Below are 21282 nucleotides of genomic sequence, written 5' to 3' on the forward strand. Positions count from 1 at the left end.
ACAATATACCTCTTTCCTTAAAGATATTGATATTCCCCTACTGGTGTTCTTTCTCTGAAGAATCCAGACTAATTCAGACTAGAATTTTGTTCATTGAAAGACATAGCAGTAGACTGAATATTGGTCTTCCGCAAAGGTCCATGTCCTAATCTTGGAACCCGTGAATGTGTTACCTTACATAGTAATAGAGACTTTGCAGATGTGATTGAGTCAAGGATCTTGGGACAGTGATATTTTCCTGGGCCTAATATAATCACAAAGGACCTTTTAAAAGGGAGGCGGGAGGGTCAGGGTCAGAGAGGAGATGTGATGCAGAAGATGGAACGAGGCAGGGCCACCAGCCCTCAAGTGTATGCAGCCGCTAGAAACTAGAAAAGGCAAGGGAATCGATTCGTCTCTCCAACCTCCAGGAGGGTGCTGCCCTGCCAACACTTTGATTTTAGCCCTGTGAAATTGACCGACTTCCAGAACTATAAAACAATATATTTGTGTTGTTTTTAGCCACTAAGTTTGTGATAACTAGTTACAGCACAATAGGAAATGAATACAGACCCTGTTAAGAATACACACAGACACAGACATAGGACTTGTACTAAGAATACATGAAAAGGGAGTTCCTGTCGTGGCGCAGCTGAAACAGATCCAACTAGTATCCATGAGGATGCGGGTTTGATCCCTGGCCTCGCTCACTGGGTTAAGGATCTGGTACTGCCATGAGCTGTGGTGTAGGTCGAAGATGCGGCTTGGATCCTTCATTACTGTGGCTCTGGCGTAGGCCGGCAGCTGTAGCTCTGATTGCACCCCTAGCCTGGGAACTTCCATATGCTGCAAGGGCTGCCCTAAAAAGCAAAAAAATAAAAATAAAAATAAAGAAGTCAATAATAATAAGACAACCCAATTTAAAACTTGACAAAAGATTAAAACAGACAAAAGAAGATATACAATAAGTAGGCAAAAAGATGCAGAATATCATTAACCCACTGTGCCAGGCCAGGGAATGAACTGGGGCTGCAGAGATGCCACCAATCCCGCTGTGTCACAGCGAGAACTCCACAGGCATGGTTTTGGTGCTAAAGATACAGTAGTAAATAAACAGCAAACAATCACTGTACAGACACACCTCAGAGATACCATGGGTTCAGTTCCAGACCTCCACAACACAGCTAATATTACAAAAAAGCAAGTAACATGCATTTTTTTTGGTTTTCCAGTGCATATAAAATTCATGCTTACACTATATTGTAGTCTATTAAGTGTGCACTAGCATTACGTTTTTAAAAAAACCAATGTACATACCTTAATTTAAAAATACTTCATTGTTGGAGTTCCCACTGTGATGCAGTAGATGAAGAACCTGATACAGTGTCCACGAAGATGTAGGTTCAATCCCTGGCCTTGATCAGTGGGTTAAGGATCCGCCACGGCCGCAAGCTTTGGCTTGGATCTAGTGTTGCTGTGGCTGTGGTGTAGGCTGACAGCTGCAGCTCTGATTTGACCCCTAGCCCAGGAAATTCCATATGCCACAGGTGCAGTCATAAAAAGAAAAAGAAAGAAAGAGAAAAGTAATAAATAAATAAATAAACAAATACTTCATTGCTAAAAAATGCTAACCATTATCTGAGTCTTCAGCAAGTCATAATCTTTTTGCTGGCAGAGGGTCTTTCTTTGATCTTGATGTCTGTTAACTTGAGGGCTTGCTAAAGATGGGGCAGCTGTGGCAATTTCTTAAAACAAGACAACAATGAAGTTTGCTTCACTGACGCTTTCGCAAATGATTTCTCTGTAGCCTGCAATGCTGCTAGATCGCATTTTCTCCACATTCAAACTTTAAAATTGGAGTCAGTTCTCTCAAACCCTGCCACTGCTTTATCAACTAAGTTTATGTCATATTCCAAATCCTTTGCTGTCATTTAAACAATCTTCACAGCATCTTCACCAAGAGAAGTTTCCATATCAAGAAACTGCTTTCTTTGCTCATCCATAAGAAGTAACTCCCCATCTGTCAAAATTTTGTTGAAATTGAAATGATTTCAGTTACATCTTCAGACTTCACTTCTAATTCTAGTTCCCTTGCTCTTCCTTTTTTTTTTTTTTTTTTTTTTTCTTTTTAGGGTTACACCTGCAGCATATGGAAGTTCCCTGGCTAGGGGTCAAATTGGAGCTACAGCTGCTGGCCATAGCCACAGCCATAGCCACAGAAACAAGGGATCTGAGCTGTGCCTGTAACTACACCACAGCTCATAGCAATGCTGGATCCTTAACCCACTGTGTGAGGCCAGGGATCGAACCCACAGTCCTTATGGATACCAGTCAGGTTCATTACTACTGAGCCAAAATGGGAACTTCCCCTTCCTTTTTCTACCACATCTGCAGTTTCTTTCTCCACCAAAGTCTTGGACCTCTCAAAGTTACCCATGAGGGCTGGTATCAACTTCTTCCAAACTCCTGTTAATGATGATATTTTGACCTTTCCCCATGAATCACAAATGTCCTAATTAGCATCTAGAATGGTGAGACTTTTCTACAAGGTTTTCTACTTACTTAACCCAGATCCATCAGAAGAATCACTATCCATGGCAGCTATAGCCTTATTAAAGTTATCCTTAAATAATAAGACTTAAAAGTCGGAGTTCCCTTTGTGGTGCAGTGGTTAACGAATCTGACTAGGAACCATGAGGTTGCGGGTTCGATCCTTGGCCTCACTCAGTGGGTTAAGGATCCAGTGTTGCTGTGCGCTGTGGTGTAGGTCACAGACTCATCTTGGATCTTGAGTTGCTGTGACTGTGGTGTAGGCTGGCAGCTGCAGCTCCAGTTCAACCCCTAGCCAGGGAACCTCCATGTGCCGTGAGTATGGCCCTAAAAAGCAAAAAAAAAAAAAAAAAATTCAATAAACCATCTTGTAAAGAGATGTGCTCTCATCCAGGTTTCGTTGTTCCATTTATAGTGCACAGGCAGCTGTATATTGTATTTCACATAATTCTTAAGGGCCCCAGGATTTGCGGCATAGTAAGTGAGCATTGCCTTCAACTTAAAGTCAGTAGCTACATTAGTCCCTAACAAGAGAGTCAGACAGTTTGAAGCTTTGGAACCAGGCATTGGCTTCTCTATCTATGAAAGCCCTAGATGGCATCTTCCACTGTAAGTCTGTTTGGTCTACAATGAAATTCTGCTGTTTGGCGTAGCCCCATTCATTCATTATCCTCACTGGATCTTGAAATGTTGCTGCTGCTTCTACAACAGTACTTGCTCTTTCAGCTTGCATTTTTATGTTATAAAGATGGCCTCTTTCCTTAAACTTCATGAACCAACCTCTGCTAGCTTGGAGCTCTTCTTCTGCAGCTTCCTCATCTCTCTCAGCCTTCAGAGAATTAAAGGCAGTCAAGGATGTGCTCTGGCTTTTAGGCTTTGGTCTGAGGGACTGTTGTGGCTGGACTGATCTATCCAGACCACTCAAACTTTCTCCATATCAGCAATAAAGCTGTTTCTCTTTCTTATCATTTGTGTGTTCACTAGCACTTTTGGCTTCCTCAAGAACTTCTCCTTTGTACTCATAACTTGTCTAACTGTTGGGTGCAAGAGGCTTAGTTTTGGCCTGTCTCAGCTTTCAACATGCCTTCCTTACTAAGCTTAAGCATTTCTGACTTTTGATTCAAAGTAAGAGGCATGTGACTCTTTCTTTGGCTTGAATACTTAGAGGCCATTCTAGGCTTAATAATTGGCCTAATTTCTATATTGTCTCTCAGCAATTAGGGAAGCCTGAGGGGAGGGAAGTGAGGGGGAATGGCCTGTCTGTGGTGCAGTCCACCCCAGGGTATGTATCAAGTTCACTGTCTCATATTGGTGGGGTTCCTGGTGCCCTCAAATAATTACGACAGTAACATTAAAGATCCCAGATCATTATAACAAATGTAATAATAGTGAAAAGGTTTGAAGTAGTGCAAAAGTTACTAAAATGTGACAGAGAGACCCAAAATGAGCAAACACTGTTGGAAAAACGAAACTGATAGACTTGCTCAATGCCCAGTTGCCACAACCCTCCATTTGCAAAAAAACAAAATATCTGCAAAATGTGATAAAGTGAAGCACCATAAAATGAGGTATACCTGTCCATGTGGTGCTTGTATTTTAATGGGAAAGATTGAAAATTGGCAAAATGATGAAGTAAAATATATAGTGTGTTAAATAATGAAAATCATTAGGGTAAATATGTGAAAAAAGAGGAACAGAAAATACTTAGGGGAGTGAGCTGTAATTTTATACAAGATTAATCAGCTAAAGTCTCCCTGGGAAGGTGACACAGACATGAAGACTTGCAGGAGGTGAGAGAGCAAGTCGTGCAGATATCTGAGGGATAAGCATTCCAGGCAGATGGAACAGTAAATGCAAAGTCATGAAGCAGAGATACCTAGTATGTTTAAGGGAGAGCAAGGAGGCCAGTGTAGCTGGAGCAATGAGCAATGGGAGAGTAGTAGAAGGTGATGTCAGGGAGGAAATGGAGCAACTTATGAAGAACCTTTGAGGTCATTGTAAGGAGTTTGGCTTTTACTCTAAATGAGATGAGAAGCCATAGGAGAGTTTTAAGTATAAGAGTGACATGACCAACCTACAATTTAACAGGTTTGCTCTGGTTACTATGTAGTGAACAGATAAAGGGTGATGGAGGAAGCAAGAAGATTTGTTGGTAGGCAATAATCTAGGTAGGAAGGGTTTTGGGTCAAGATATAAAAAGAGGAAGTGCAAAGATGGAGTCCACAGGACCAGATATGGGGTGAGAAAGAGGAGGAGGAAGGGTATCCAAGGATTTTGTCATGAGCAATTGGAAGAATGGAAAAACTATTTGCTAAGCTGAGAAGAGCAGGTTTGTAGAAGCAGGAAGGGGAATTGTCGAAGCTCAACTTTGATAAATGAAAATGACTATTAGATATTCAAGTGGAATCAAATTACTGGATACAAAATCGTGAAATTCAAGGGAGAGGGTTGGGGTGGAAACGTAAATTTAGGAGGCATCAGCATACAGCTAGTATTTAAAGCAATGAGACCTGAGGATGTTTCCAAGAGACATGTAGGTGGAAAAGAAGTAAGGACCAGGCCTAATCTCCAGGCTCCTCTAACAGAGGTACAGGAGATGAGGAAAAACCAGCAAAGGAGACTAGGAAGGAACATCTAGAGACATATTAGAAAATGAGAAGATGTATTAGGAGAAACATGCCCAGGGGGGAGTGACCAACTATGCTAAGTGTGTCGCCCTGAGGCCCAATTAGAAAACGATCAGCTTGTTTCCTGTCATTTTATATAGTCGTGTGTATATGTCAATCCCCACCACAGGATAATCTACTCAATACTGTGTATAACTTATATAAGAAAAGAATCTGAAAAAGTACAGATATAGGCATATGCATAACTGACTTACTTTGCTATACACCTAAAACTAATAACTAAGTCAACTACACTCCAATAAAATTTATTTAAAAAAAAGAATAGCAAAAAAAAAAAAAAAAGAAAAAACAATGGGCGACTGACTGCTGGATTTAATGATGCGGAGGCAATCGGTGTGTCTGATAAAGGCCTTTCGGTGTCGTGGTAGGAAGGAAAGCTCTTGTATACGGGTTCAAGGGAGATCAGCAGAGGAGAACTTGTAGACAGGAAGTATGAACGCCTCTTTTAAAGAACTTTGCCGTGACGTGGGACAAAGAAGACGGGCAGAAGCTGCAGTGGGACGAGAGGTCAGAGAGAGTTTTTTCAAATGGGGAAACAATGGCTTGTTTTCTCTGATGGCTGGGATGGGCTAGTGGAAGAGAAATTAATGATGCAGGAGAAAGAGGGGAGAATTGCGGGAGCCACGTTCTCGAGCAGGTGGGAGGGGCTGCGCATGCGTTTACATGGCCATGGAGCCTCAGCTGGGAACGCAGACAGTTCAGCAATAGCTGTGTGGTGTGAGCCAAAGGCTGCTTTCGGCCACAGATATCAAGAAGAATAAGGTTTCCGACCTGTTTGTCCCCTGGCTGCCATATTTTACTTGCGTTTCCATACTAAATAGTTGGCTTCTCCAACAAAGACTCAGCAAAAGAGGGAAAAGCTAGTGCCAAGGGAAAGTGGCACCTTCAGAAAGAGAAGTGGGTTCTTTCTCCCCTGCCCAGGCCCTTTGGTTCAGGCTATTTCCTAGGAACTGCAGGGCAGCCTGAGGGGAGACAAAAGTCTGCAGTTATGACTCAGCCCTGAGGGTCCAGCCATCACCCACCCCCCATACACATACATACTGCAGCGGGGGAATGGCCCATCTCTGCCGTAGCTCAGGGTGTCATCATCCAGCAGGGCCTCAGGCCAGAACTCTCACAGCTACCTTGCCTCTTCTCCCTCTGTCGCCCCAGCCAACCAGTCAGTGATCAAGTCTAATCAATTCTATTTCTAGACGTTTACTCCAAATCCCCATTCTTTGTTCCCTCGTTGCTGCCTAAATCTCCACCCACCAGCTTCCTCTTGTTCTATCTCAAAGCCTTCTACTGGTCCCCCTGCCTCCTGCTCTCTGCTCCCCATCATTATAGGACCACTAGAGCTATCCTCTTAAAAAACAAAGTTGGGAATTCCCATTGTGGCTCTGCGGAAACGAACCCAACTAGTATTCATGAGGATGAGCGTTCAATCCCTGGCCTAGCTCAATGGGTTAAGGATTCAGCATTGCCATGACCTGCGGTGTAGGTTGCAGATGCAGCTCATACCTGGCATTGCTGCGGCTGTGGTGCAGGTCGGCAGCTACAGCTCCAATTCAACCCCTACCCTGGGAACTTCCATATGCCGCACCTGTGGCCCTAACCAAAAAAAAGCTGGATTTGTCACACATCTGTTTAAAAGCTTTCCTGGCCTGCTCATGGCGGGAAGCAAGAATTTTGATCTTGGAGCCCATAGAGTCCCTGAAATCTCAGGTTCAGTTTAATGTGTATCATTATGTGTACTTTTTTTTTTTTTTTTTTTTTCTGGGGAAGAGAGGGGTTCATAGCTTTGTTCAGATTCACAGAGGTGTCCATGACCTCGACAGCCTACGAAGGGTAGGCTCGAAGGGTGATGTGTACTCTCCCTTCTTAGAGTACAAGGTCCCCGTTGACTTCAGTTGTACCTGCTGTCACTCCTCAATATTTAACAGAGCATTTTAGCCCAGCTGTTGTTTTACGTTGGGTTCTCCAGAGGTGGACCTGAGATGAGCTGTACCGTAGATGTGGTACAGCTATGCTATTTTGCAGGTGATTTCAGGAAGCACATGTGAGGGAGTAGGGAAAGCAGAACAGGGAAGAGAAAAGATAGCAAAGGTTTGACTAAGGACAGAGTTATTGCTGTGAGCGGTTGGACCTTAATTCATTGAGGACCCTCTGGGACGCCACGTAGAGCAAACTTCAGAATCTTTCCACCAAAGGGCTGGGAGATGGGTATTTATCCAGTGACTCCCATCTCCTATCAGTTGAAGATTCCCCCCCCCCCCACCGCCCCGGGGGCACCAATCCTCCTGGGTGGACCGGCTTTTAGCAGAGCAAGCTCTAGTGTCAGCTGAGGAAAGAGGCAGAAAAGAGAGGAGACACATGTGCTTGAGCTGGGAGTGCTGCCAACTGTTCACCTCAGATGCAGGTGAACCTAGGTGGGAGAGATCTTGAAACTTTCACAGGGGAATTCATTTCTAATTTACTAATTACATTCCATTTCTGACTGTGCAGCTTTAGCCAAGTGTTACTCGTTGATCTAGACACAAATGCCAGAGGCTCTGACCATGGGCCTCCCGGCAAATGGCCAACCCTCACTCTGCACTTGCATTCTTGATTGAAACGCTAGCAGTCCCTAGGTTATACCTTAACCTAAGTTGCACACACATAATATCACACTTACATGCTGGGGTCTTTTAGGGTAAGTTACAGACACTCTGATAGGTGAGTGGTCAGGGGAGGTGCCTCAGAGGTGACCATAAAGCTGAGATCTGAATGACAAGAAGGAGCTTGCCAGGCAAGGTTGGATGTTTTAGACACAGGGACCAGCTCCTGCCACTCCTTCCCAGGCATGCCAGGGCCCTTTCTGCTTTTCCTTTGTCTTTGTCTCCCTGGAAAACAATTCTCACCTGCCTATGTGCCTGCGGGTTCCTCTTTGGGCTTCAAAGCCCAGCTCAAATATTCCACTTCTTCATAAACTTTCTTTCAACAACTTCATTGGAGTCCTCTGAGCATCCAGGACACTCTGCCTTAGTATTTACTATGTGGTGTTATATTTCGACTTTGTGTGTTTGTCTTCTTAGGAAGCCTTGCTCATTTTTGGTTCTCTAGTCCTTAGTCCAATGTCTGGCTCATAGTAGGTGTTCAGTCAACATTTGCTTCACAAATGGTATCAGTGGGCTGGGTAGGGAAGGGCAGGTAGTCAGGATAATGAGCCAGGGCTGGCTCCTCTTCCTAAGTCATGGCTACCAAGTTCTCACACCACTACCACCACCCCCCAAGCCCAGCACCTCCTCCCCAGTAGTAGCAAGAAGGGAAATGTTTAAAATGTCTGGAGTTCTTTGGTGACTCAGCAAGTTAAGGATCTGGCATTGTCATTGCTGTGGTGGAGGTTCAATCCCTGGCCCCAGAACTTCCGCATACTGCAGGTGTGACCAAAAAAAAAAAAAAAAAAAAAAAAAAAACTGTCTGAAAGGGAAAGACTTCTGTGTACCGAGCACAAAGGCAGGTCTTTGGGGATACACTGTGGGGGAGGTTTGGCCCTCTCCCATTCCATGGTTTAATGTGTAACTGGTCACCTTTCCTGAATGTCAATTTCTTCTATTTGCCTGTAACACATTCACCTTGCTTTGTCTCCTTGGTTACAATGTGCAGTTCCAGTCCCACGGCAGATTCGCCAAAAGCCTGGCCACTTCTGCTCCATGTTGATTGGCAGGGGCTTTGACACCTTGTCTGTAGCCCCAGAAGCCTGACCAGGGCTAGACTTCTCAAATCTTCCAGACACACCCCAAACCCCTTCACCCCCTCCCCATCATTCCCACCCACCACCAGAGGCCAGATCCTAGGAGCCTTGAGGGCAAGAGCCTTAGAAGAAGGGCCTGTCCTGTGCCTCCCAGCCTGTACCTTGGAGGTGGTCACAGAGTATCAGCAGAATTAGACCAAATTGCTGTTCCTTCTTATGCTACGTGTCCTTCATTTGAAGACGGTTTCTGCCTCTTAAAAGGGTTTATGATAACCTAGAAGCTCACCCTCCTTTCCTTCCCCCTTTCCTGTCTTTCATCTACAGATACTAATTGAGCACCTAATATAGGTTAGGCACAGAAGGCCCGTGAGAGATAAGGCAGCCCAGCTAGCTCTTTCATGGATATGACCTCAGAGTCGGGGGTGAGTCAAAGAATCAAGGAGGTGACCTCAGACTTTAAGAGATGCTCTAAGGGGAGTAAGCAGAGGCTCACAATGGAGAGGACTGGAGAAGGGTCTGCTCTGTAGAGGGCAGTCAGGGAAGGGGCTGCTGGAGGAGAGGATAGAACATTTGACGAGCAGTGTCAATGTCTTAATGATGTAAAATTTTGTTTCCTAAAAAAAAAAAAAAAATCTGTAGCTAATGACATAAGGTTGACATTTCTTCCTTTTGATGACAAGCACATGGGTATTTATTACCCTTTGCACTTTTCTGTATTAAAAAGAAGTTTTCTGTATTAAATCATCTCATTGATAAGTTCAACTCCAACAATTCACAATTTGTGACATGTGAGCCATAGCTTATCTGAATGACAAATAACTGTCTTGGAGCACCATTGCTGGGCTCCTGAATAGTTTTCTGACCCTTGTCGTGTGGCCACCCATGCCTTTCTCCTTTTCTCTTTCTGGCAGATTCTTATGCATGCTTCAAAACTCAGCTCAAACACCACCTTCTCAGTGAAGCCTTCATTTACCTCCTCTTGAGGAGAGTCGGATGTCCCATGGATTATGGTTGCTCAGTACATTGCTTATGTATTTCCAAGAAATCGTAGCATGTTGTATCATAGTGTATTTGTTTGCATATATAGATTCTTCCAAGGCATCCTCTGAATCTCATTTAACTCTTTATCCTTGGCTTAGAGCACAAAACACGTAGTAGCACATTGTAGAATCTCAGTAATGATTCTCCATGATGCCTCTCAGATGAATGAATGAATGTTTAACCTTCAAGCAACAAGCTCTCAAAAGAGTATTAATAGAAGATATTTGCATACAAGGAATATGCTAATTAAAATTAGTTTTATTTATTCTTTCCCACAAACTCAGCAAGAACCCATTTAGCTGCTGTTAATGTTTAGTGTGATTTACTTTAAGTACCAGAAATGTAAAAAATGTGTTTCTTTGAAAAGGAAACCCATAGTTCCTTCTGGTTTTTTTCCCCCTCTCTCCTTCCATTTGTCTGAATTAGTAAAGCTTTACTTTAGTTCAGGTCTTTTCCTGAGACTTGCAGGCTGGTTGCATAATAATTTAATTACATTTGAACTTACTGAAGGCAAATACCAAGCAATCTACAGGGGAAGATTATGGAGTTCCAGGTTATTTATTAAGTAATTCTGTGGTAGCAATGATAAACCCACCCCTCATACCTACCCCTTGGGTGTCAGCACTAGGAGGGAAACCCAAGCAGAAAATTCTGAAGGACTTCAGACAGCAGGAGGCTGGCAGAACCCTTACATATAGACCAACCCAGACAGAGAGGTGCTTAGCTCCTCCCCAAACTCTAGGGTTCTTCCTGGAGGATCATGGATTCATAAACACAGAACAGCTTTCTTTTCTTTCCAGGAAGGAGTTGCCTCCACCATTGAGCAGGTTGGAGGGGAAGTATTCGTTTGGAGTGGGACTGACTTGGTTCATATCGCAGCTCTACCTCTTTCAAGGTGGGAATGTTGCAGGACCTCCCACTGCCTCAGTTTCCTCACCTGAAAAATGGGGATGAGAATGGTGTCTCCTCTTCAGAGGGTAGCTGTGAGGATCAGATGTCATGCATGTAAAGTACCTAGAAGAGGGCACATGATAAGTGATCGGGTGCAAAAGGAACACTTCAAGAAACTCCTTGACGAAGCCCAAGTGATTTAGAGAAAAAGGTGACCATCATTCGTGCCACTTGTCCCTTGGCTGTTTCCTCACCCTATCCCATCTGCCTAGGGGCTGTTGTGACTTAACAAAATGAATATCGTTTTGAAAAATGCCATAAAAACATGCAGCATTTGTTCTTCTGGCCCAAAGACTAACCATTTTGAAGGAAGTGGAGGCAGGAGGCTTAGATTACAGTTAAGAAGAGACAGTACCAATCTAACATACTTAAGTCAGAGAGAAACGGAATAACCAAAACTATGAAATCAAATTCACACCATGGACATTGACTACTGTCTGTATTTAGGGATTCTTAACCTGTGAGGTTTCAGGAGACTTCTGCTCATTTACATCCACTTTGCATTAATTGGCTGGCTCCCAGCTTGCATTGCCATATTTAGCATGATACCTGCCCCCCGCGCCCATACATCACTTAGAATGCTTTGGGATGTAAGTCGTGTAAAAATAACTGATAGTGATTTAAGCAATTAAAACAGGCATCATCTCCTATAACAAGAGTATATGGTTCCAGGGTTGATTTGGTTCAGCAGGCCACTGATGCCACCAAGGACGCATGCCTTTTCCCCTCTTGTGCTCTGCCATCCTCTGCATATCGCTTTTTCTTCTCCAAGCTTCTTTCTTCACGGTTGTAAGACGGCTTCTGCAGCATTGCTCATGTTTTTCTCTCTCCCTTCTCCCCATACAGACTCCCCCTTAAGTCTCATTGTCTAACTGGGACACAGGGCAACCTCTAACCAGAAGGGAGGCTGAGAAAAAAAAGTGGCATTTTCAGGCTCTACAGTATGGGAGGGGCCCCACCAGCCAGGAAACGCTGTGGAGATGACTGCAGAGTAGCCAGCCAATCATGGCTGCAAACTTGCTCAGGCCCCTCTTCTAGAATTCTCATCGGTGTTTCCTTTGCCCAAAGTCTCTTCCAACCCACATTAACTGGGATGGTTCTTTTTTTCCTGGAAGAGGGTCTATGCCTTCCTAAGTCTGTTCCATTTATGGGCTTGCTATATATACCTGCGACAGTGGTGATCTGCGTGATCCCAGGACTGGTGCTTTCTGGCGTCATGCAGCGCATCACCTACTCAACCAGCAGTGCTGTGGACCATTTCTCACTCATCCTACATTGATCTCTTACCTCACCCTTTCCCTTCTTACTCTCTATTTCCTAATTCATTAGTTTTCATTCAGTCAGTTGATAAACATGCTTGGTTACTTAGTAAATGCCAGGACCTGGGAGAGGGATTTGTTGGTGGATGAAATAAACATGCAAAAAGCAAGTCCTCATCCTCTAGCAGCTATATCCCAGGAATGGAGATCGATATGTGAACAAATATTTATAATACCTTGTGATAAGTGCTGTAGCTGGGTGTGCCACACAGTCCTGTAGGAGTACAGAGGAAGGAGTGGCCGAAGTTGGGAAGGGCTTCCCAAGGAGGTGACATTGGAGTTGGGTTTTGAAGGTTGAGTGGTATGTTCCAGGTAGAGGGATGGAAGAGAATGCAATGTCCTAGAGGAAAAAGGCCCACGTGGCAGGATGCAGTGAGAGATGTGATCAGGAGTATAGGCCAGAGCAGAATTATTCAGTATAGGTTAGAGGCAGGCAAAGGATGTGGATTTTATCCCCTGGAACATAGAGAGCCATGCCAGTGCATAGCCATGGCAGAGATGGTTCAACAGTGGCCAGGATCTCAGCCTTTCCAGTTAGGCAGATGTGGGTTCAAATCCTGACTCCCACTGTGTAATGTCACTCCATTCTCTGGAGGATGAATTTTCCTGGATGATGAATTAGGGGAAAGTCTCCCTGCCTGCTAGGTAGTTGTAAGGATTAAATGTGGCCATTTAGGAGTTCCTGCCATGGAACAGGGGAAACAAATCCGACTAGAAAGCATAAGGTTGTATGTTCCATCCCTGGCCTTGCTCAGTGGGTTTAGGATCCGGCATTGCTGTGAGCTGTGGTGTAGGTTACAGATGGGCTCAGATCCTGTGTTGCTGTGGTTGTGGCTGTGGTGTAGGCCAGCGGCTGTAGCCCCGATTCAAGCCCTAGCCTGGGAAACTCCATATGCCTCAGGTGCGGCCCTAAAAAAGCAATACAATACAATACAATAAAAAAAAAAGTACGACATAGATCAGGTGTTTTACTGACCCTGGCACACAGTAGGCGCTCAGAGCATGGTGCCTTATCTCCATTATCACCACTTTGTTGTGCCCGAGGCAAATACATAAGAGAAGAGAGCATGCAACTCAAGGCAAAGTGGGATGTGGTGGATGGCTGGAAGAGATGTACCACTGGTGGTAGGAGATCTGTAGGTGGGACCCTGGTGGGCAGGGGGTGGACATGTAGACAGCACACTTGAGTTTGACCTTGAAGAGTAAAGAGAAATTAGGGAAGAGAGAGGGAAGGCAATGGAGCCAGGAATGCATCTGACAGGGATGGCTTGTTGATGGAATGCCCGGCAGGCTGGGTAGGCAACAGCAAGGGGTCTCAGGGCACAGGAAGGGAAGAAATTGGGAGAGGGGGTGCTGGGCCTGGGGGTCTTTGATTTGTTGACTTGGCCCCATATTAGTTCTCCTATTTTTTTTCCTCTGTTCCTGTTCTAGTACCAAGCTGTCCTCTAAGAGTGTAGGACCCCCCCCCCCCCAGAAGATTGCAGGCAGTTTTCAAGATGATGGGCCTGGCAGTTCCCAGGCAAGTGGGACTCCTGGTCATGAGGTGTTCTGTGTCCACTGAAGGGGGTGATAATTTATTTCAGAGGAAGCACCTCCTCTCATGCCTGACCGTTTAGGAAGAGGTTGACTGCGCCTCCTGTGCAAGATGCCCCCCCCCCGCCCCCAGAGGAAAGAGCCAGCAGTATCCCCGGCTCTACCTGTCCCTTGTGTGTAATGCAGGTGCCCATGAGGGCTGCTCCCTGGTCTACTGTGTCCCAGCAGGAGATGATTAATGACTGCAGGTCCCAGCCCACCCCTCCTGACTGCAGTCTGTTAGGGACTCTGAAAGGCAAGTGACTTGATAAGCCAGTGGGGGCATGGTTGACTGCTCCTTCAGTGGCCCTTGTAAACAGTGTAAAGTCACCTTGATGTGCCAGGACTAATGACACTGGATCAAGCCAAGGGGGAGTCTGCTGGCACTGAGCCAGGATAGGAGCCCACATGCCTACGGCATAGAGAGGGGCTGTCAAGACCTCATCTCCCGGGTGTTCCCTTTGTGGCTCAATGGAAACGAATCCAACTATTATCCATGGGGATGCAGGTTCGATCCCTGACCTCACTCAGCGGGTTAAGGATCTGGCATTGCTGTGAGCTGTGGTATAGGTCGCAGACTCAGCTTGGATCTGCATTGCAGTGGCTGTGGTGTAGGCTGGCAGCTGCAGCTCTGATTCTGACCCCTAGCCTGGGAACCTCCATATGTCACGGGGTGACCCTAAAAAGCAAAAAAAAAAGACCTCAGCTCCCCTCTGCCTGTGTCTTTTCCATGGTGACACTCCCGTAGCTCTGTCCCATAGCAAGGAATGCAAGACCTCCCGGATTTTTAGCTGCTTCCTCTGTAAAAAGTGATGTTCTGGTTTGAATTGTTTCCCCCCAATCATGTTGAAGTCCTAACCCTCAACACCTGTGAACATGACCTTATTTGGAAATAGGGTCTTTGCAGATGATCAAGTTCAGGTGAGATCACTAGGGAGGGTCCTAACCCAACTCGTGAGGACTGTGTCCTTATAAAGAGGGGGCATTTGGAATTCTCTGGCGGCTCAGCGGATTAAGGACCTGGCATTTTCTCTGCTGTGGTTTGGGTTACTGCTGTGGCATGGTTTCCATCCGTTAGGCCCGGGAATTTCTGCATGCTATGGGTGTGGCCCAAAAAAGGGGAAATTTGGACCCAAAGCAGACACACACACAGGACGAACACTGCAGGAACATGAAAGCAGAGATAGAGGTGAGCCAAGGGGATGCCAAAGTTTCTCAGCCAGTGACCGGAAACTAGGAGAGAGGCCTGAGACAGAGTCCCCCTCCTTCCCTCGGGAGGAACTATCTTGATCTTGGACTTCTAGCTTCCAGGAATGTGGGACAATAATTTTCTGTAGCGGACCACTCAGTTTCGGGGATTTATTATGGCAGCCCTAGCAAATTCATACAGGGGAGTAAGAATTCTCCCCATGGGTTTGCATGAGGAGATCTCGGGAGCCCCCAAGGAGGCATCTGGCACATCATGGGTGCTCACAGAGAGCTGTCACATCTTTAGTCCTGGAGGCTCACCCTAAGACACAGGGGGCCGGGCCAGGGCAGAGGCAAGCAGATGGAAGCTGGTGGGCCATGTACAACAAGAAGTACTGCCAAAGGGTCGGCTCCTTGTTTCTACAGGACAGACATGTGGGGGCAGGAGGTTAGGAGATCACCTGTTGCCTGAGTCCATTTATAGGAAATGTCCAGAATAGGTAAATCCATTCCGACAGAAAGCAGATTCATGGTGGCCGGGGCGGGGGCGGGGATAGGAAGTGGTTGCTAATGGGAACAGGGTCTCCTTTGGGCGGGAAGAAAATATTCTGGGTCTAGATAGTGGGGAAGGTTGCACAACACAGTGAATGTAGGAAATGCCACTCAACTCTACCCCGGAAAATGAGTAAAATGGTGAATTTTGTGTCAGGTGAATTTTAAATATTAAGAAAAAGTATATCCTCCTCCTAGGAGCATTGGCTTCGTTCAACCCATTCACTGAGCGCTTACCACAGACAAGGCCAGGTGCTGAAGGCCGGGAGGTTCTAGGAGAGGCTGCAGCCACAGAGAAAGACTCTCGCGTGATTTCTGCCTGAAGTCGGGAACGGTCAGTGAGAGTCCCAACAGGCACAGCTGGAGAATTTGAAGAGAAAGCAGGTGAGTCTCGGGTCTGCATCAGAAAACAAAGGTTTGCACCTGGGCAGGAGCCTGGCCGAGAATGTGTGCCCATGTGGCTGCATCCCCAGGCATCAGCCTGGGAATTGGTCTGGAGCCCTGTGCCCTCCCTGAGCAGGGGAAGAGCCTGGGAAGTGCCTGGTGGCCACACTCACTGGCCTGGTACCCAGAGCACAGACGTTCTGAGATGAAACCACGGATCATGGTGCGTCAGACTATTTCTGCCTAAAAAGCACCACTTCTAATTCTCTCCCTTCCTAGGGCTGCTCTCACAAGGCAGACATTTCTAGAATGTCTTGCTCTAAAGGAATGACTCAAACGGTGCGTATCTTAGGCATTACTCATTCTTCCACTCATTCATTCCTTCAATCAGTGAGTCGTTCATCCATACTCAGGAAAGTCTTCCTAGGTGTCAGGTGTTATGGTAGCATTGCAGATGCAATGGTGAACATGACAAACACGTCTTTGCCCTCTGGGAGCTTGTATTCCAATGGCAGGCTATTTGTGGAAATGTTCAAAGTCTTGCAAATTTTTTTTGGCTGTACCCGTGGCATTTGGAAGTCCGGGGATCGAACCGGAGCAACAGCAGGGACAATACGGAATCCTTCATCACTAGGGCCCCAGGGAATTCCACATTCTGCATACTAAACTTCAACAGCCTGGGTACTCCCAACCTCAGAGTTTCTGTTAACCTGGAGAGTAAAGAATTAGATCCAACACGAAAAGGAAATTCCACTTCATTTTTTAAAATCTAGTCATCGGGAAGTTTTAAGGATAATAAAGTACCAAGTCCTGACCACACTAGCAAGGGGCTGGGCCCATCCATGACCCTCCTTGAAGGGGGAGCTGCACCGGAAATCCCACGTAGACCAGTGTGTACAAGAAAGACCATCAAGGCAGAGGACCCTTGTGTGATCAAACAGGTGGCAGTGTGAGACTAGAAAGTGGCAGTCTCCAGGTGACCAGGAGCTCACCTGGCTAGTTGTTGGACAGTCTGCACTTCTGTTGTTTCTCCACAACTCTCTTGTCTTCCGGAAACTTTGCTCTGAGGCTCAGCTTTCAGAGTTGGGCTGAACCACCCTGAGGAGGCGGCCCCACCTTTGCAGAAACTGGGGCAGCCAGTGTTTTGTGATCCCTCCGTATCCCAAAGGCTGAGGCTCGTTTCCCCAAGGAGAAACTTTTTCAGACAACTCAGTCTCCTAGGAAATCTTTCTGGAAGGACTCCCCCATGGCCTTTCAACCTTGGGCAATTCTTCTGTCTGGAATGTCATCCCCTGTCCTTGTAAAAACCCATGACGTGCTGCGACAGGGTCTGCTGGGCCCTGCCTCACCAAGCACAGGTGACTCCCTTCCCAAGCCCTCACCTGCACATCCTCTGCCACCTGCCAGGAGCCTCCTGCAGGTCCCCCAAGAAGCCTGCCTGGCCCCTGGGCTAGGAAAGCTCGATCTGCTCCCTCCCTTCCTCTGATCTGGCAGGAGGCATGGAAACTTTCGTGGAAAGCACTTGCGCTGACGAATGCTCCCAAGTCAGGACTTTGACTCCAGCCCTGACCAGGCCAGGGGCTCGGGATCGGGGGGCCTCTCCTTCTCCGGGTCAGGACCTCCTGCCCGTCCCCGCCTTGCTCTCCCTGCGGACTATCACTCCTGGGCTCTCTGGTGACCCCACGTGACCGCTCCACCGCTAGAGAAGTAACTGTCTTCCCCACTTTCCCTCTTTTTTGGTCCTCCCTCCCTTTCCTCCTGCCCTCGATTGTATATTTCTCTTCCCTTCTTTCCCATACCCGCCTGTGTCGTCTGCATGGGGCTTGGTGGAGTTGAAAGTCCAGAGCTTTTTGCTATTTTGTTTAAGACCTGGTTATGGTTGTGGGATTTTTTTTTTTTTTTTTTTTTTTTTTTTTTTTTTTTTGTCAGCTGCCTGTTATATCAATCACGGAGTCGGGATCTATTTATAGGTTGGGAGTACTGTGTCCTTAGTCACAAAGAGACACAGACAGGGGACTGTCAGCTGGTGCCGGAGGAGCTGAGCGACGAGCCATCAGCAACTGGAAACAACTGAGGGGGAGACCCTTCCCCGCCAGCCCTGTCCTCTGCCCAGCCCCAAGCATGTAAGTACTGGACTTCTCCCTTCTCTCCGCCCCAGACTCTTGCCCTGTACCTTCCTGTCCTTTTCCCCCCATACCACCCCCCTTCTCTCTTTCCCTCTCTCTCTCTCTCTCTCTCTTTTAATGGATAAAAATATCTCCCCATGCCTGCTCTTTCATCCCGGATCTCGGCACAGTCGAGCATCTCTGGATGGCCCAGAGGAAAATGTTACCTCTCGCAGACTGTCACGGGAAGGTCAGAGGGACCAGGCAGAGCTGGGTGGGATGGTTACACAAATTCATCTGGAATCTGTAGGTTTCCTTCTATCTTTATTTGTTTTCGCTGCGAAAAAGTCACTAAATCAAAAGGGCAAGGGAAAGTTTACACGCGACCCAGCAGGGTGGTTTTGTCTCCCAGCATGAAAACTTTTATGTGCTGGCAGCTGCAGCCCTGTGTGAGCTGGGAAGGTTACAGAGGGAAGACCCGGTTCACGCAGGACAGGTGATGATGGAGGGTTCCTGGCAGCTCTGGGCTCAGCCGGGAGCTTCCAGATTCAGAGGGAATCATGAGAAGTCGGGATGAGAGCTGACAATTTGTCTTGCCTTCCAGACTTTTGTTGGCTCCCTCTTTGGGTGTGTTTTCCTCATCCTGAAAGGGGAACTTGAGGCGGAGTGCTGGGGGAGGACAAGTGTCTGAAAGGACAGAAGCCAGGTGTGGAGTGAGTGTCTTTGAGCCATCGCTCTGTAGCTTGCCTTCCAGAAGGAAGAAACTTAATATCACGGTCCTCGTCAAAGCCGTGCTTGTTTCAGACAATCAGAGCCCAGGCTCTGTCAGCATGCTGGTGGTCCCCAGGGAGGGCAGCCCCCAGGCATTGTCCGTGGGTCCACACAGCTACCATGCCATCAGCTTCCTATAGACCAACATGGGACTTGAGTTTCTGGAGAATGCATAGCGTTAACTAAAAATGCTGCTCTTGGGGAGAGTTGCTATATATTATGTACAAAGAAAGAGTAGCCTTAAATTTTGAGAATAAGATATGATGCAGAATGTATATTATTTACAAATTTTTGAAAGACATTGCTTTCTTTCTATGAGTCTAATAATACCTGGGTTTCTATTTACTAATGCACTGCTTACCATATACTCTCTCGCTAAGGAATACTTCTTGGTTTACTTGGGAAACAATATCCTAACAAATCTATCTTCCCAACAATTTTAAAACATTAAACCAAACAGATATGTCTGGATTATTTTGGATTAAAAACAATATTGTTATCGTGGCAAATCTAACCTGAGGCAAGTTAAATAATACGGACACACATATGTACTTAGGGAATTTGATCTCATTTTTATTTTGACCTTTATGAAACCGTCGCTTTCCTCCTCTTGGTTCTTTATTTTTAATCTGTCTTTATTTAAGGTTTGTAAGATCTTTAATCCATTCCTTTATTATTTTGGGGGACAGAATGGGGATCGGGAAGGAATAAGAAATTAGAACGTAAACGTCACATGTTCACCACATTCGTTGGTGGAGAAATGCAGAATGAAGAATTTGGGGTAAAACGGAGGGAAATGTCACTATTTAAAACCTAATGGGGAAAGTCGAGTCCCACAAATCAAGGGAAAAAATAGGAATTAAGCATACTATATATGTAGCATTATTATTTTCTCTATTCCAAGGAATCTACTTTGATAAACATATCCTGCTAAGGTTTCCCACAATAACGCTGAAATGGGATTTGGTGGGTGATTGTTAATTAAAGCTCAAGTGAATCCAGTGATTGAGACGTTGCATTCAGAAATCTCAGCAGTCAGCTGTTTGCAAAATTGAACTTCTAGGACTTTCTGATCTCAATGGCTTTTTAGGAAAAGTGTGACATTTTTTTAACCTTGTCATACAAAAGCAAACGGCTCCCTCCCCTCCTCAGCAGGCACAAGGGAGCCTGCTGGCCCATGATTAAATGCAGGGGGAGAGAGTCCTGCACTTCTGAACAAATCCTATGTTCTCATTAGCGTTAACAGTTGTGAGGGAAGAATATTTGTTGGAACATTTAGACAAGTTCTGCTCCTTCCTTTGGCCACCTGTGGATGCTTTTAGGTGGATGGGGGCTTGTTTGGCCGTGTGACGTAAGGCTGGCTTTCATCCTCCAGTTCACGATGTGGTTTCTCCCTTTGGGCTTATTTAGAGAGATGGAGTTGGGGAAACCGTCAATGTATTTGCATAAGGCAGCCTCTGATTATTTAGTTTCTGCTTCAATAACGATTAATTTTATGTGGACCAAGCTCCCGTCAAACTCATTTTTTTCCCAAACTGATTTCTTAAATGCAATTGGTCACGGAGTTGTGTGTGTGACTTCAAGTCTGTAAAATTGAACCCTTGCCATCCTCCTCGTTGTTGATTTTTTTTTTTTTTTGATGTAAATTCACAGTTGCCTGTGTACATGCTGTTGTTGTATGGGTCCCCCCTTCCGCGAGCTTGTGGAAACCCAGCCCCAATTTCCTCCCAAACTGGGGACAGTGGGGCCGGTAAGCAGGTGCTTTGGAATACAGAGAGCTCAGGTGCAGGACGTCAAATCTCCAGGTGGGTGGAATCACAAATACCTGGAAAGCGCTCCCCTCATTCAAACAATTGTCCAGAGCTGAGGTCTCGCCAACGAGCCCACAAATCAAAAATGGCAGCTGGCAGGATCAGTCAACCCGGGACCATGTGCAGTCTTTCTCCCCATCACTTCACCTCTACAGGGTATCTGTCCATCTTTTTCTTATCTCTATTTTTACATTTCATTATCCTCCTGTGCTCTCGCTCTCCCTCCTCCTGCTCCTCCCCCTTCTCGCCTTCCCTGAAAAACACATTTCTATCTGGCACAGAAAATAAACTCAGATTGTGGGTAGTTATGTTAATCTAATTCAATCCTCTGTGGGTTAAGAGTGAAATTCTAATAGTGGAGCTGTTGAGGGCTTTTTTGTTAATGGCTTGGGGATTACATTGAGTTAAAGGCTCATTTCCTAATCAAACAGAGAGGGAGAGAGTGACTCCGAATATTTATGAGTCTCCCAGTGAGAGTTTAAACATTCAACTCCAAAAGCAGGGTTTCTGCAGGAGGAAAGAGTTAAAACCCCTCAGGGCTGCTGGGGAAAAAAAAAAAAAAAATTGAACCAGTGAAGCCATCAGCATTTTCAGGCTGCTGTACGACTTGGACGAAGTGGAAGGTGGAGGGGAGAGAGGGGATTCATCTCATAAAGCGAA

At 46.0% G+C, this 21282-nt stretch overlaps 1 protein-coding gene across 2 annotated transcripts in view; it reads left to right on the plus strand.

Annotated features, from left to right (window-relative positions):
* ESRRB (estrogen related receptor beta) overlaps positions 14893 to 21282 on the plus strand; it is a 188344-nt gene continuing 181954 nt past the window's right edge. The window contains exons 1-3 of one of the 2 annotated variants that reach the window (XM_021099544.1): positions 14893 to 15000; positions 15750 to 15935; positions 17906 to 18058. In XM_021099544.1, coding sequence (XP_020955203.1) covers positions 18057 to 18058 — 2 coding nt within the window. In that variant the 5' untranslated portion in view covers positions 14893 to 15000; positions 15750 to 15935; positions 17906 to 18056. Of the gene's footprint in view, positions 15001 to 15749; positions 15936 to 17340; positions 17643 to 17905; positions 18059 to 21282 lie in introns of those variants that run through there. The other variant, XM_001928051.7, reaches the window with a different exon arrangement.

The sequence above is a fragment of the Sus scrofa genome, chromosome 7 (assembly GCF_000003025.6).
Source record: "Sus scrofa isolate TJ Tabasco breed Duroc chromosome 7, Sscrofa11.1, whole genome shotgun sequence".
NCBI lineage: Eukaryota > Metazoa > Chordata > Mammalia > Artiodactyla > Suidae > Sus > Sus scrofa.